Consider the following 17,495-nt stretch of genomic DNA (forward strand, 5'->3'; position numbering starts at 1 on the left):
TTAAAAGCCTGGCAGCTGAGTTCTGGACAGTCTGGAGTCGATCAATAGATTTTTGGGTTAAACAAGTGAAAAGGCTGTTGCAATAATCCAGGCGTGATGAGATGAAGGCATGTAAAATGGTCTCGGTGTCCTTAAAAGTTAACATAGATCGAATTTTTGCTATATTTCTAAGTTGATAAAAACATGATTGAACAAGCTTTGTGGTGTGCTGCTTGAAATTTAAATTACTATCAAACCAAACACCAAGGTTCTTTGCCACAGGCTTAATGTGATTTACTAGGGAACCAGCAGATGGCAGTATTTGATTTGCCATCTGCTGAGACCCGATGACCAGGATTTCTGTTTTGTCTGAGTTCAGCTGGAGGAAATTATTTGACATCCATTTTTTAACTTCACAAAGGCAGTTGTTAAGTGAACTCAGCATTCCAGGGTCTGTGGATCTGACGGGCAAGTATATTTGTGTGTCATCAGCATAAATATGAAAAGAAATGCCATGTTTATGGATAATATGTCCAAGGGGAAGCAGATACAAGGAAAACAAAATGGGTCCTAAGACCGACCCCTGAGGCACACCATATTTAACTGGACAGAACGAGGAGACATAGTTGTTTACAGACACGCAAAACTTCCTATTTGACAGGTAGGATGAAAACCATTCTAGGGCAGTACCAGAGATCCCCACCCAGTGCCTCAGTCTGTCTAACATGATGTTGTGATCAATGGTGTCAAAAGCAGCGCTAAGGTCCAGGAGTACAAGGACTGAGCACATACCTTCATCAGCAGACATTAAAAGGTCATTGGTGACTTTAAGCAGGGCAGTCTCAGTGCTGTGGTACTTCCTGAAACCAGACTGAAACTTTTCAAATATTTTGTTATTTTCCAGTACAGTGAGCAGCTGTTTGGACACAATTCTTTCTAGAATCTTTGCAATAAAAGGCAGTTTTGAAATTGGTCTAAAATTATGTGGGAGGGAGGGATCTAAACCAGGTTTCTTTAAAAGTAGGTTTACGCAAGCCGTTTTAAAATAATCAGGGACACAACCAGTAGATAGGGAGCTGTTGAAAACAAATGGGGCCCAACAGAATCCATTACTTTCAGTAAAAATTTTGTAGGTATTATATCAAGTGGGCTGGAGGACACTCTCATTTGTGATACTGTTTTTAAAAGCTCAGAAAAGTCGATGGGATAAAACTGGTTAAAACTCTCTTGTTGCTGGTGAGGAACCTCTGAGTAAGAGGCCACGGGGGTAATAGAGGCTCTGATTGACACCACCTTATTGGTAAAATAAGATAAAAACAATTCACAGTCATCATTACTTCCAGCTGAGGCACAAGGAGGGTTGGGTTTACCAGCTGATCCACAGTCTTAAACAGAAACCTGGGATTGTGTTTATGTGTAGTAATGAGTTCAGAAAAATAGTGTGTTCTCGCATCCTTAACCATGTTATTGTAGTTAATTAATAAATCCTTCAGACTGAGGTAATGGACTTGGAGACTGGATTTTTTCCATCTGCGCTCTGCTTTCCTGCATTCCCTTTTTAGGCTGCGAATGCTGTCATTTATCCAGGGTTGCTTACTAGCTTTAGACGTAGGCCTAACCTTTAGAGGAGCAGTAATATTTAGTGACGACAAGCAGATATGATTGAAGTGATCGACCAGATTGTTGGTGTTGGAATCAGACAGGTTTTGGCTTTGGCTCTGAAAGAATGCGCAAAACTTTGAAACACTTTGTTCATTAAAGATGCGAGAACACACGGAGCTTGGTGAGGCGGCATGAGTAACAGGCGAATCGCAGCTAAAAACAATACATCTGTGGTCAGATATGGTCATGTCCACTAATTCCACAGAGGAAATGCTGACACCCAGGGTAAAAACCAAGTCCAGTGTATGACCACGGTTATGTGTTTGCCCTTTGACATGTTGTTTGAAGTTAAAAGAAGTGGCCATATTTAAAAAGTCAGTTGCATTAACATTGGTGGGGTCATCAACATGAATATTAATCGCCACAAAGAACAATTCTGTCATAATTTAAACCCAGAGTAGATAAAAATTCAGGAAGTTCTGATAAAAATCCTCCAGCTGGTTTAGGGGGGCGATAAATTATAACAAATATGACAGGTTGCAGCCCTCCAACTTTAAGAGTGAGAACTTCAAAGGAGTTAAATTCATCACAGCGTACTTGATGACATTTTAAATTTTTCCTATACACGCTCACTAGCCCACCACTACGACCACTGACCCTCGGTTGACTAAAGCAATCATATTGAGGCGGACACAGTTCAGCTAGCTGGCTATAGTCATTCATTTGCAACCAGGATTCAGTTAAAAACATAAAATCTAGATTTGCAGACAAGATAAAATCATTTAAGATAAAAGTCTTACTTGAAAGTGATCTCACATTAAAGAGAGCTATTTTAAATGAGTTTGTTCTGGGTGCTGGAGTTGGTGCAGTTGTCCTAATCCTTAAGAGATTACTATTATTTCTGTGTGGGATGTGCACATTTCGGTTTACTGGTCTATGCGTGATGATGACAGGAATAGAAGTCTGTGGAACAGCGCTGGGAGCAGACGGCTTTACATGCCAGCAGGTGGAGACAGTTGTTTGTGGCAGTGAGGCAGAGATCTGTTCAGTGAGCGGTGGTGTGTCCAGGTGTGCTGCATGAATGATTAGTCATTCACTAATCATGTGTGGACCGCACCACATGCTGTATGTGAGCAGCTAACATTTCTGAGCCCCATTTGTTTGGGTGAAGTCCGTCTGTCTTAAAAAGAGACATTCTTTGCCAGAAAATATTAAAATTATCGACATAACACACATGGTGAGCCCTGCAGGCGGACTGGAGCCAGTCGTGGAGGCCAAGGAGTCTACTGAAGCGGCCAGCACCGCGACCAACTGTGGGAATGGGACCAGAGATAAAAACGGACTTTCCGCACTGCTTTAAAAAGTTAAAAAGACGGTTAAAATCTGATTTTGTCAGCTCAGACTGCCGAAGAGCTGTGTCATTTGTTCCGACATGGACTATCACTCTTGTGATGGAGGACGGGAGCGACGGCATCAGGTCCTGGAGTTTTTTTAAAATGTCAGCTGTGGTGGCACCTGGGAAGCAGTGAGTGGTAGCGTTAAAGAAACGGAGGTTTCTGGTTATGGAGTCACCAATTATTAGTGTGGTTGGGGAGAAAAGAGGACGAGGAGATGCCGGTTGTGGGGATCCAGAGCAGGACTGAGCAGAATCTGCTTCAACACTGTGTGCGGACTGAGGATGGAGTGTGTGAGCTGCCGAGTGTTGTGTTGGAGTAGCAGTAACAGACCTGAGAGAAGGGCTACCTGACGGTGCAGGGTAGAGACGGCCTCCGGAGCGTCTGAGCACAGCCTCCTTCAGGATCCTACGTCGGGAAGTGGAGGTTTTTGACCGGGATGACGGCCGCCGATCAGGTCCGGTGGCAGACCGGCGGCCACGCGCGGGAGATGTAGCCGGTGGCGGAGATGCAACAGTGTCGGCAGGCACTGTGCGCCGAAAGAGATCCGAATCAGGGAGACTCGAAGCCGCAGGTGCATCCGCTGGATGGACCGGAGTGTCGTTAAACAAGGCTGCATAGCGGTTGGAGAGGCCGGTGGACGGAGGAGAGGCAGCCCCATCCGAGCCTCTCTTGCAGCCACGGTCCACCACTTCAGCCCAGGTTGACTGATGCTTTGGAGTCGAGCAGGGTGAAAGCCTGGGAAGGCTAGAGGGGTCCCAAAACACGGTGTCCTGGATGTTAGCGGTTGCGCTAAGAGAAACAATCTGTTTGGCTTGTACTGAAGCCACATCCATAAAGCCAGTCAGCAGGGAATCTTTCTCTTTGAGTTCCTCTGAAAGTCGTCGGATGTCTTCCATAAGTTCAGCAATCTTTTTGTTCGCTTTCTTAAGGAGTGTGCAGTCCTCATGGGGCAGAGTTATCTCGGCTAGCATAGTCACCGGAGCTTTGTTGCGATCAGTAGCGTTGATCGCGTTTTTACGGTCATCTAGTTTAAAATCCATGTCGGATGACTAAAATCCTTAACCCACGTAAAACTTAAATAAAGTTAAGTTAAATAAAAAGGATATAAAAAAAATGTAACGAAAAAGAGTGTATTAAAACTGGATAAGAGTTCGGTTTAAGACGGAGCTTCCGACAGGTGGCTACAGACGCCAACGCATGCGCAGAGTGCAGATTACGTCAGCAATAGGAATATTACTTAAGACCAAAAAAAAAAAAGGATTTTTATAAATGTTGGCCAACTGAAAAGTATGAATATGAAAAGTATGAGCATGTACAGCACTCAATACTTAGTTGGGGCTCCTTTTGCCTGAATTACTGCAGCAATGCGGCGTGGAATGGAGTCGATCAGTCTGTGGCACTGCTCAGGTGTTATGAGAGCCCAGGTTGCTCTGATAGTGGCCTTCAGCTCTTCTGCATTGTTGGGTCTGGCGTATCGCATCTACCTCTTCACAATACCCCATAGATTTTCTATAGGGTTAAGGTCAGGCAAGTTTGCTGGCCAACTAAGAACAGGGATACCATGGTCCTTAAACCAGGTCCTGGTAGCTTTGGCACTGTGTGCAGGTGCCAAGTCCTGTTGGAAAATGAAATCTGCATCTCCATAAAGTTGGTCAGCAGCAGGAAGCATGAAGTGCTCTAAAACTTCCTGGTAGACGGCTGCGTTGACCTTGGACCTCAGAAAACACAGTGGACCAACACCAGCAGATGACATGGCACCCCAAACCATCACTGACTGTGGAAACTTTACACTGGACTTCAAGCAACGTGGATTCTGTGCCTCTCCTCTCTTCCTCCAGACTCTGGGAACTTGATTTCCTAAGGAAATGCAAAATTTACTTTCATCAGAGAACATAACTTTGGACCACTCAGCAGCAGTCCAGTCCTTTTTGTCTTTAGCCCAGGCGGGACGCTTCTGACGCTGTGTCTTGTTCAAGAGTGGCTTGACACAAGGAATGCGACAGCTGAAACCCGTGTCTTGCATACGTCTGTGCGTGGTGGTTCTTGAAGCACTGACTCCAGCTGCAGTCCAATGGGTTTTGTTTCACAATCCTCTCCATGGTGCGGTTATCCCTATTGCTGGTACACTTTTTTCTACCACATCTTTGCCTTCCCTTCGCCTCTCTATTAATGTGCTTGGACACAGAGCTCTGTGAACAGCCAGCCTTTTTAGCAATGACCTTTTGTGTCTTGCCCTCCTTGTGCAAGGTGTCGATGGTCGTCTTTTGGACAGCTGTCAAGTCAGCAGTCTTCCCCATGATTGTGTAGCCTACAGAACTAGACTGAGAGACCATTTAAAGGCCTTTGCAGGTGTTTTGAGTTAATTAGCTGATTAGAGTGTGGCACCAGGTGTTTTCAATATTGAACCTTTTCGTAATATTCTAATTTTCTGAGATACTGATTTTGGGGTTTTCATTAGTTGTCAGTTATAATCATCAAAATTAAAAGGAATGAACACTTATAACACAAATATATCAGTCTGTGTGGAATGAATGAATATAATATCCAAGTTTCACTTTTTGAATGGAATTACTGAAATAAATCAACTTTTTGATGATATTCTAATTATATGACCAGCACCTGTATAATTGTAAAAAAACAGCCATCTCTCTTTTGTTTCTTCCTAAGACGGGGGTTGACTTTGTCTCCTGCAGATTGTCTGTGACAAAGTCTGCTACATAAAAGGCTTTGTCATCTCATGAAGTGCTGGGTGAGGGAAACACCCAACAGAACCTCTGTGGAGTTAAGATAACTAACCCCACATTCAAGACAATTAAAGTGACAATTTAACCCTATCCAGAAATCTAACCTCTCCCTGAACTAGGAAAGTCAGGACCATAAACCAAGGCCTCCAAAATGGATCTTAGAAATTAGAAATTCAATTGGGCCAGATTTCAAAGTCACTAATATCTCACTGGAAACAAACCTAAAGTAAAATAAATCATTTTCCTGACATCAACATACTGAGTGAAGTTTAGAAAGAATGAATGATCCCCCCTCTGCTGCTGCTGGAAGAGAGGGTCTGTCTCAGCCACCAGCTGAGTTTATAATGTGCCATATTTTAAGGTAAACTAAGCTGAACAGTTACTAAAGACAGACAGCTTTCACTTTAGCTTGTTTGAACAATAAGCTATCAGCTAGCTCTGTGCCTGTGTTAAACCTAAACACAGCAGCAACGGATGAGACGCTGAGCAGATTAAAACATTGCGTTTTGCGTGTTTATGCTTATTAAACAGGTGTGTTGGTGAAGTATTGGCGTTTTACTCGCGAAGCTTTTATTGCACCTCGTACTTAGTTGTTGTCAACTTCTGTAACTCCACTGATCAGCTGGCTGACTTCGCTGCGTGTGCACGCACGTGTGTGTGTAGTGAGTGTGTAGAGGAGAGGAGAGGCTGCAGGTCGGACAGTTGAGCCTTGATTGGCGGTGGTACAGCGCATGTGAAACTCAACAAAGACGAGAAGGAAACAATATCATTCTTTAGCTACTTTCAGACACTATACATGTAGTGTACCCTTGTTGTCATTAGATTGTGTGCTCGGCCACATGGAGGTTGCTTTGGGGCCGGATGTGGCCCACGGGCCGCCAATTGAATAGGTCCGCTGTAAGGTTTTTCCTGCATTCCCTTCATGGAACCATAGTGCCCTCAAAAGAACAAAAGAGGTATAACATGTCATGGGACCTAAGTCATCTCTTTGTGTTAATTTATCTGTATAATACGGTCTGTGTTTATTGTTTAACCTGATGTCGTTGTTCAACAACTTTCTTATATTTTTCTTATCAAAAATTGTTTAGCAATCAGAATATGCATTGTCTTGGAACTGATTTAGCCTTTTCATTCATCTGGTTTCATTACTACAAAACTGTCATAGTTCTGACCATTAAGAACGGTTAACAATGATATTTTGCCCTTTTTAGAATTGTACAACTGCTTATGACCGTGAGAAAAGGCTTGATATTGTGCAAAGATATATGATTAAATGTGCACAAATAGACTTTCTAAGAAATTACTCTTATTATAAGGTTTCTTAAAACACAGAAACCTTGAGGGACAGAAAGGTGACCTCCCACCGTCTGACATGCCACTGGAAGAGTGACAAACAAAACCCAGAAGACGTAGTTGTCTCACTCTCTTATGGTACTTTTCCATTACCAGTTCCAGCTTGACTCGACTCGGTTTGGCCGTGCTCTGTTTTCCATTGCCGATAATACCCAGAGAATGTAGCTGGTCGTTATAGCGACGCCACACACAACTGCCACAACGTAATATTCAATGCGACCCACACAGCTTTCTCTTTTTTAAGTTAAAACGTTTCAACATTTCTCAGAATGTAAAGATAGATAAGCGGTGTGAAAACCTTCCAGCTGTGTTTTCCTCTGCCGTTGTTGCTGCAGCGGTCTGTGTGACGGCGGCAGCAGAGGGCTCTGTGAGGCTGGCCGGCCTCACGAGCTCAACTCCGAAAACTTTCACGCACATTTTTTTTCTGCCATCACTTTTCATAAAACTGTCAATATTCGAAATCTACACAGCTGATTTCTCATAAAACTTCTCAGAATTGGATTTAGTGAGGAAATAACGTATGAACATTGTAAAATGTAAAACTTCCTGTTGCTGGCCTCTGTCTGGCATGCACAATGATGATGTAGTTTGTTTGTTTGTTTTATTTGGATCCCCATTAGCTTCAGCATAAGCTAAAAGCTATTCTTCCTGGGGTCCTACAATCTTCCATGTGACAATACAGTTTGTTACATCACATTACACACCATATGCACAGGACATTACACAACATTTAAAATACATATTCTTAGTGAATAGTGGCGATTCTCTCTGACCAATCAGCAGTCTGCTGTGTTTTCACGTCACATTTTATTATCGCCTGAGCTCGCTTGGAACCTCGACGGAGGTGATACGGAAAAAAAGTATCTGGAAGCAGGTACAGGTCCAACATTTCTACAATGGAAAACCAGAGAAAGGCGAGTCAAGCTGCTCTTCCTCTTTTGCAGTCTCGGCTCTTGCTTACAAGAGGAATGGCAGGTATCAGGGATTGTCTGAGCTACAGAGAAAAAGTAGCTGCCTGCTATGCCAGCTGTGTAGATGTTGAGTCGGCCAAATCCTCCAGATATTTGGCATGCTAGATATCCGGCTGCCGCCTGCGATGTTTCAGTGATGCGTCGGGGAGCCATTTTGATGCGTTGTTGAGTAGTTCGCACATAACTGCTGGAGACCGCCGATCGATCGCTGATTTACCCCTGATGGCAGCCTGACGGTCACTGAGCTCACTTACCGGCAAATTGGGCTTAAAATCGTGTAGTGATAAAACCTTTATTTCCTTAGTCATATTCTTTTCACAATAGCCAAACAGAATTGACATTGAACCCTGTTAATTCTATTCTAACTTCCATATATAGCATTGTTGTTGTTGCCTAATCATTGTTGTTTGTCTTCTTTATATCCTTATTTACTTTCACTTGTCTTCACTTAAGTTATTTAAGAAATATTCACTTTGATCACGGGAACAGATAATCCAGGTCAATATCCTTTTTTTAAATTTTTTTTTAACTCTTTATTGAGCATGTTAAAAGTCAACAACAAAAACTGAATAAAAACAAACAATCAACAAAAAAAGATCATCTGCACATGGTCCAAATAACAGTCATGTTCAAAGGGGATAGGAAGAAGTTAGAATAACTTTTCTTGTCCTACCCCCACTTCACTGATATGTTTTAACTACTTAAATTGTTTGCATCACTTAGATATTCCAACTAAATAAAGAAGAAAAAAAAAAAAGAAAATCACTGTTCCTCTGAAATTGTATGTGTTTTCTTGAAGTTGAAAAAGCTCTTGGACATTTCTAGGCAATTGGTTATTGTGTGCTCTAAAAACAATTTCAATAGTTTTGTAGTCAATCAGATTTTTTAACTTTTAATATTTTGAGTTTAATGAACAATGTTGTTGGTTCTCTGTATGTAGTTTTTATGTATGATTCGAATGGCTCTTTTTTGTAAGATGAAGATCGGGTATGTATTTGTTTTGTAAGTGTTCCCCCATACTTCCACACAGTAAGTCATGTAGGGGAGTATGAAGAAGCAGTACAGCATATTTAGAGAAGCCTGATTCAATAGGTCTTTGGCTTTATTTAATATTGCCAATGACTTGGATATTTAGGGCCCGAGCACGACCGTTCAAGGTCCCTATTGAATTTGTAAAGTTTTTTTTTTTTTTCTGCAAAGTAAGCTCCATTTTGGGGACCTGAGCATACCCGAAAACTCACCAAACTTTGCACACATGAAAAGTTGTGCTATTTGCGAGTTTTCGTCAATGTTACAACCGTGGCGTGGCGTCAAAGGTCAAGTCTTCGCCATGACACAGGAAGTTGTTGTAACTTCAGTGTACATGCTCACATCTGGACCAAACTGTACATGCCGACATTCACCCACAGTCATAGCGCCACCTGCTGGCAACAGGAAGTGACTTTTAACGAAGCAGCCCCCGCCGCACGTTTCACCTACGTGCACGAATTTTCTGTGGTACGTGTATCTTGTCCAGACGCACAAAAAAGCCTCTTGGAGCGATGCCCTAAAACCAACAGGAAGTCGGCCATTTTGAATTTTACGTCAAATTTTGGATGATTTACACACTTCGTACTTTAACGAACTCCTCCTAGGGATTTAGTCCGACCGACTTCAAATTTGTGCTGTGCCTTCTAAAGGCATTGAAGATGAAAAGTTGTGCTATTTGCGAGTTTTCGTCAATGGGTGTCTCTGTGGCGTCGCGTCAAAGATCAAGTCTTCGCCATGACACAGGAAGTTGTTGTAACTTCAGTGTACATGCTCACATCTGAACCAAACTTTACGTGCTTGATAACTCTCCCACCCCGTTATGGAGGACCGATCCTGACGCAGTCAGAAATAAATACAGAAATAAATAAATGCTCAATAAATAAATAAGCTTCCAATTAAATACACACAAAAATAAAGTAAATAAATAAATGTTGGTAGTAATTAAATTATACAAGGAGACATAAATGTATATATTTTACTTAGTGCATTTACTTATTCACCTTTGTTATAATTACCTTATTTATTTATTCTCCGTTATAATCTTCAACTTTATTTATTACTAATTTTTTAAATGTATTTATTTATGTGTGTGTTTTAATATTTTTATCTGTTTTAATCTTCCTTTGTATTTTTCTACCTTATTTATTTTCACCCATGGTATTTATTTCTGCCTGTCCTTTTTAAATTTCTGTATGCATTTCTGCCTCATTATGCAAATGAGGAGGGGCTGTGTCTCAAGGGGTCATCTTCTCTGCTATTGGTGGACCAGTCAGACAGGAGAGCTCCTACTCTGCCTGCAGACATCAACGATCTTGCCCCTCACACAGTCAGATGGCTTCCTTCAGTGCGCTGAGGTGTTTAACAACTCTGAAGACAATACTACCAGCAATGTCTTCCTTCTCTTTTCACGTAGACGCTCCGACAGACAGTGCTTTCAGTTTGCTGCATGCATGGACACAGAACTGCGGTATAGGGAGAAGCACACGGTCAGCTGGCTGCAGCTAAATCTGGAGTGCACTCGTATTCAATTCTGTATGGTAAATTCAGTTTTAACGGAGCAGAGCGAGCTGACAGGCAGAGTTAGAGACTTTTTCTGTCTGTTTCTCTCTTTACAAAGACGCATGTTGCAGTCAGAGTCTTCTCTGAGATGCGAGCACGACATACAACACAATTTGTCAAATTACACAACGGATATACAGTATGAAAATAAGATTGATTGGATTATACTCACAGGAAGTATAAAACCTGTTACATGCGTCTATTAAAAGTAAAGTAACACAAAAATGTCAGGGAAATTACTTTACTTAGATTTCAGGACTGCAGTTGTACATTTGAAATACCTTCCTACCTTTCCGATAGGAAGCCTTCTTGAGGTGGTATAAAACATTTCTTCTTATATTCTGATTTGAGTTGTGGACAACTATGACCACATGAATTAAAAAAATTAAACATTTCACTGCCCAAGTCGGCTATAACACAAGTCTTGATCATCAGACTACATGCTGTACAGTATTTGTGGACAGATTTTGTCCCAGGATTTCTTATGCATTTCTTCTTCTTCGTTGCATGATTTAGAATAATAAGGTGAGAAATGGGTCTATTCTGAGTTCATCCTGCACTGCAGCAGCTAATAAAGTCCATTTAATCCCAAAAACGCTTGTCTTTTAGGCAGGCTGGAGCAGAAAACAACTCACCTTTCTCAAGTTGTACAGTAATGTCACATGTGTATGAAGGTGGATCAAACCAGCTAATCTTAAATGTCAAAGTAGAGAGGAGCCTAGTAGGCCTATTTATTTTCATTCATTACACAATATGAATAAGCTATGCAGACAGTTGTAAAGAAAGAACATCTTTTTCTTCTGTTCTCTACTTGTTATAGTTACACAGTATTAGGGGTGTGGGCTGTATTAAAAGTATCCACTGTTCTCCCATGCTCTAACACACAGTAACGATGAAATGTGTGCTGTTCTCACATTCTTCCTCTGTATGTACACATAAACAACAAGGCAGGGAAATATAAAAGGAATTTATTTTATTGTTTGGGTACATTATTGTTCAGTGTACATGCTCACATCTGAAACAAACTTTACGTGCTTGATAACTCTCCCACCCCGCAGACATCTACACACCAATACCGATTTATATTCATAGCGGCAAGTGCTATGTAGCTCCACATAGGGGACACAGGAAGTGACATATAACACCTTCATGTGGCGTCATAACCGCGTAGGAAATTCACAGCTGCACCAGCAGAGCTCCAGAATATGCAACTCGGCCGGCTCACACGCGGACGCGCTTACAAGTGCGAGGGCCCGCCCAACGCTGCTTGCAGCTTTAATATTTTTTTTTGTTGTCTTCCAGTAAATTGCTGTAATAATCAACTTTACAGCATCTTATGATTTTTGTTAATTTATTTTTATATAGCTTATATTTTTGTTCTGCTTCCATTGTTCTTCTCTTTAAGAATTCTTGCATGCATTTATGATTCCTTTTGATATCCATGGTTTCTCAACATATTTTTGCTTTACTATTTTCTTTACTAGAGGACAATGTTTGTCATATAATCCTGATTTGATTGTCAGAAATTTTTCATAGGCCCTATTGACATCACTCACATAAACTTTTTTCCAGTCTTGTCTTAAAAGATCTTGTTTAAAAGCATTTACAGCATCTTGTGTTTTTTTCCTTTTCATCATAATTGTAGTAATGTCTTCATTCTTCTGCATACAGTTTTGTATAATTGCAAAGACTGGCAAGTGGTCGCTTATGTCAGTTATTATTAGGCCACTTGTAACTGGTCTGTTAATAACGTTTGTAAATATGTTGTCAATTAGTGTGGCACTGTGTGTTGTTATTATCCTCACACTGATTAAAACTGACTGAACAATTAATGACTAACTGATCACAAGTAATTAATTGTTTTAGCAATTATATTATACTCAATAATTCCAAGCCCCTTGGGTGGACAATGAAGCTAGGTGGGGCCCCAGAATAAGTGCATATTAAATTAATGTCCAAATATTAATATTCATAATTTCAGAAACAAAGTGTAGGATAACTACATAATGATCTGTTTTGTTGTGTTTTCATTCAGGATGTGCAGTTTGTCAGTGTAAACTTAAATCTAAGCTGAAGAAGAAGTTCCAGTGTGTGTTTGAGGGATTGCTAAAGCAGGAAACCCAACCCTTCTGAACCAGATCTACACAGAGCTCTACATCACAGAGGGAGGGACTGCAGAGGTCAATGATGAACATGAGGTCAGACAGATTGAAACAGCATCCAGGAAACCAGACAGACCAGAAACCACCATCAGACAAGAAGACATCTTTAAAGCCTCACCTGGAAGAGATGAACCAATCAGAACAGTGATGACAAAGGGAGTGGCTGGCATTGGGAAAACAGTCTTAACACAGAAGTTCACTCTGGACTGGGCTGAAGACAAAGCCAACCAGGACATACAGTTCACATTTCCATTCACTTTCAGAGAGCTGAATGTGCTGAAAGAGAAAAGTACAGCTTGGTGGAACTTGTTCATCACTTCTTTCCTGAAACCAAAGAAGCAGGAATCTGCAGCTTTGAAGAGTTCCAGGTTGTGTTCATCTTTGACGGTCTGGATGAGTGTCGACTTCCTCTGGACTTCCACAACAATGAGGTCCTGACTGATGTTACAGAGTCCACCTCAGTGGATGTGCTGCTGACAAACCTCATCAGGGGGAACCTGCTTCCCTCTGCTCGCCTCTGGATAACCACACGACCTGCAGCAGCCAATCAGATCCCTCCTGAGTGTGTTGACATGGTGACAGAGGTCAGAGGGTTCAGTGACCCACAGAAGGAGGAGTACTTCAGGAAGAGATTCAGTGATGAGAAGCAGGCCGAAAAAATCATCTCCCACATCAAGACATCACGAAGCCTCCACATCATGTGCCACATCCCAGTCTTCTGCTGGATCACTGCTACAGTTCTGGAGGAGGTGTTGAAGACCAGAGAGGGAGGAGACCTGCCCAAGACCCTGACTGAGATGTACATCCACTTCCTGGTGGTTCAGTCAAAATTGAAGAATGTCAGGTATGATGGAGGAGGTAAGACAGATCCACACTGGAGTCCAGAGAGCAGGAAGATGATTGAGTCTCTGGGAAAACTGGCTTTTGAGGAGCTGCAGAAAGGCAACCTGATCTTCTATGAATCAGACCTGACAGAGTGTGGCATCGATATCAGAGCAGCCTCAGTGTACTCAGGAGTGTTCACACAGATCTTTAAAGAGGAGAGTGGGCTGTACCAGGACAAGGTGTTCTGCTTCGTCCATCTGACCGTTCAGGAGTTTCTGGCTGCTCTTCATGTCCATCTGACCTTCATCAACTCCGGTGTCAATCTGCTGGCAGAAGAACAATCAACCTCCTGGTGGTCTGATGTATTCAGAGGCAAATCAACACGTTTCTACCAGAGTGCGGTGGACAAGGCTTTACAGAGTCCAAATGGCCACCTGGACTTGTTCCTCCGCTTCCTCCTGGGACTTTCACTGCAGACCAATCAGACTCTCCTACGAGGCCTGCTGATACAGACAGGAAGTGGCTCAAAAGCCAATCAGTTAGCGGTTGAGTATATCAAGAAGAAGATTGAAGAGACTCCCTCTGCAGACAAAAGGATTAATTTGTTTCACTGTCTGAATGAACTGAATGATAGTTCTCTAGTGGAGCAGATCCAACAGTCCCTGAATTCAGGAAGTCTCTCCACAGATAAACTCTCTCCTGCTCAGTGGTCAGCTCTGGTCTTCATCTTACTGTCATCAGAGAAAGACCTGGATGTGTTTGACCTGAAGAAATACTCTGCTTCAGAGGAGGCTCTTCAGAGGCTGCTGCCAGTGGTCAAAGCCTCCAAGAAAGCTCTGTAAGTAGAATTTATTCATCAATAAATACTTTGCTATCTTTCAACGGGAGAAAAATTAATGTTATTATTTGTTTCCTTCCGGTTGTCATGATTAGTTGCCACATCTCAAACATGTAAAACAGAAGAGATTGTATACAGCATAGTGCATCACCAAAATCTCAAACTCATCATTTTAAAACAAATGTTTTTTGTCTTATTGTTGATTATTTCCTCTCCAGACTAAGTGGCTGTAACCTCTCAGAGAAAAGCTGTAAAGCTCTGTCATCAGTTCTCAGCTCCCAGGTCTCTAGTCTGAGAGATCTGGATGTGAGTAACAACAACCTGCAAGATTCAGGAGTGGGGCTGCTGTCTGCTGGACTGAAGAGTCCACAATGTACTCTGGAAACCTTGAGGTCAGATCAAGTTACTTTTGTCTTAAATTGATTTGTTGTTTCTCTAAATGAGAATGCACTTATATATAGATATTGTATGAGCAAAAGCCCAAACACAATATTTTAAATTTTAACATTATTGTTATTATCATTATTGTTATTGGCTGTTTGTTTAATCCTGATTCATTAATTGACACATTTCAAACTTGTTTAAAGTAAAACAGCAATGATTTTAGCATGTGCGGAGAGGAGAATCTATACAGTGTAGTGTATCACCAAAATCCAAGATTCTAAATTTTAAAACACAAACCACCTTCTTGTTAATTATTTCCTCTCCAGACTGAGTGGCTGTAACCTCTCAGAGAGAAGCTGTAAAACTCTGTCATCAGTTCTCAGCTTCCAGGTCTGTAGTCTGAGAAAGCTGGACCTGAGTAACAACAACCTGCAGGATTCAGGAGTGGGGCTGCTGTCTGCTGGACTGGAGAGTCCACACTGTACACTGGAAACCCTGAGGTCTGGATTCAGTTTTTTATTGTCATTCAAACATGTAAAACATGAAGGAATCAAACTCATTTCCCAGGTCCAGCTGCATACAGAATAAATACCAAGCGCACAGACTAAATAGCAAAAGATAAGCCCTATAAAAAAACATTTAAATTATCTTAACTATAATAAACACATATTTAAAACCATAGTCTCTCACATCAAAGGCATGTGTCTTATCCATTGCGCCATCACCACCACTACATGTGTCAGTTGACATGCAGGACCTTTAACTAAACGTCAACAGTAATTTATAGAGTCAAATAATTACTTTCCATGAAGATATTTCTTGATTATTTTTGTTCATTATTTCGTTGTTGAATTACTAAATGTCACAGATTCTAAAGATTTGTTCTATATTTGTATTTGAACTAAAATGTACCTGAAGAAAAAAACAAAAACATACCGCCTCTTGTTCTCCTGTTCCTGTGTGTGTTGGTTTGTCAGTCCCACATAGCAGGTGTTTTTGGGGGATTTTTGCAACCTCAGATGCCTGATTTTTGCTACAGCTTAAAAAAAAAAAAAAAAAAAAAAAGGAAATTAAATTTGCAATGTTCTTAGGCAATTTTTGGGGATGACTTTATGGGAATAAGTGAAAACTGCAAAGACGTGTCTTTTTTAAACTTTAGAATTATAGTAGAAACCAGAGGTGGGGGACTCAGGTCACATGACTTGACTCGAGCCAGAGTCGAGCTGCAAATGTGAAGACTTGAGACTTGTTTAACTAAAACAGACGAAAGACTCGACTTGACTTTGACTTGGTATTCATGACTTGAGACTTGACTTAGACTTGAGACAGATGACTTGAAAGAGACTTGGAAAATGCAAATGCAAATTAAATATTTGCAACACATTTGCATGTGTTTGTCAGCAAATGATTTCCTTTTTCGACCACAATACATACATTCCGCAACAGCTCCCCCCTTTTGTAAAAAAGGATATAAATACCTGAATACTCTTTTTTTTCATGGTCCCTTGCTGTTATTTTTGTTGGCAAATGTAAGACAGTAACACACGTCTGCTGTTACTTGTAAACAAAGAAGTGAGATTGCTGACGTGTGACAACAACGTTTTGCGGGAAATGGTGATGATCGGTCAAAATTGCAAGTAGGGCTAAATTCATTGGCATTTGTTGATTTTGTTAATAGTTGCAATTGCGCCATCATGGAGTAATTGGTTTGTGTGTTTGCAGGCTGTCAGGCTGTCTGATCACAGAGGCAGGCTGTGCTTCTTTGGCTTCAGCTCTGAGCTCCAACCCCTCCCATCTGAGAGAGCTGGACCTGAGCTACAATCATCCAGGAGACTCGGGAGTGAAGCTGCTGTCTGCTGGACTGGAGGTTCCGTACTGGAGACTGGACACACTCAGGTATTTTAGGTTAATGGTGGATATGAGTGTTATATGAACAGTCACACATTTCTTCTTTTTCCTTTGCTCAGAACAGAAACACTGGTTGAACATAAAATGGAGATTAATTGTAGGAGGTCTCCAAGGAGAAAATCTCTAGGAACAAACATCATAATTGCCTGATGGTAATAACTGATGAAGTTTGGACAGATCTCTGCATGTTAAAAGAACTGTTAGATTTTACCCATGATTGAATCCGTTCTCTGTACAGAGAGAGGTCCAGGACATGTTTAGCCTAGCTTAGCACAAACACTGGAAGCAGAGGGAAACTGCTGGCCCATCATCAAAATCATCAAAAGAGAAAAAACAAAGCTTTCAATAACTCCAAAGCAGTTACATTAGATCGGAGTCATGATGACTTCTCAGATAATCGTTTATTTATTTACAATATTTACACTTATAACGAGCACAGAGAGAAGATAACACCTGATGCACAGTCACATATATGAGGGGAACATGTCTAATAATAAGTGATGAAAGCTACATTGGTTTGTCAAGATGCTGTCAGACTGAATAATCACAGGTGGGTGTCATTTCTGTTGTGCAACCACATTTTGGCCTCATAACTTTCTGAAAACAAATTTTGATGTTTTTCCATTACATAAGAATAATACCATGTTTAACTGTAAAGCAGAAATATTTTAGGCATTGTGCTATCTTGATAATTACGGCTTACAGCTTTAGTAACAGTGCTGTTGTCTTCATGCACCACCAGG

General features: G+C 41.3%; 1 protein-coding gene across 1 annotated transcript in view; it reads left to right on the forward strand.

Annotated features, from left to right (window-relative positions):
• The window catches only part of LOC119897289 (NACHT, LRR and PYD domains-containing protein 12-like), a 118,428-nt gene that overhangs the window by 49,230 nt on the left and 51,703 nt on the right, over positions 1 to 17,495 (forward strand). Inside the window, exons 6-7 of the mRNA XM_038710895.1 lie at positions 14,679 to 14,852; positions 16,567 to 16,740. Coding sequence (XP_038566823.1) covers positions 14,679 to 14,852; positions 16,567 to 16,740 — 348 coding nt within the window. The remainder of the gene's footprint in view (positions 1 to 14,678; positions 14,853 to 16,566; positions 16,741 to 17,495) is intronic.

This window comes from Micropterus salmoides, unplaced genomic scaffold (assembly GCF_014851395.1).
Source record: "Micropterus salmoides isolate LMB-PRFRI ecotype aquatic unplaced genomic scaffold, ASM1485139v1 Ms_hic_scaffold_1, whole genome shotgun sequence".
Taxonomy (NCBI): domain Eukaryota; kingdom Metazoa; phylum Chordata; class Actinopteri; order Centrarchiformes; family Centrarchidae; genus Micropterus; species Micropterus salmoides.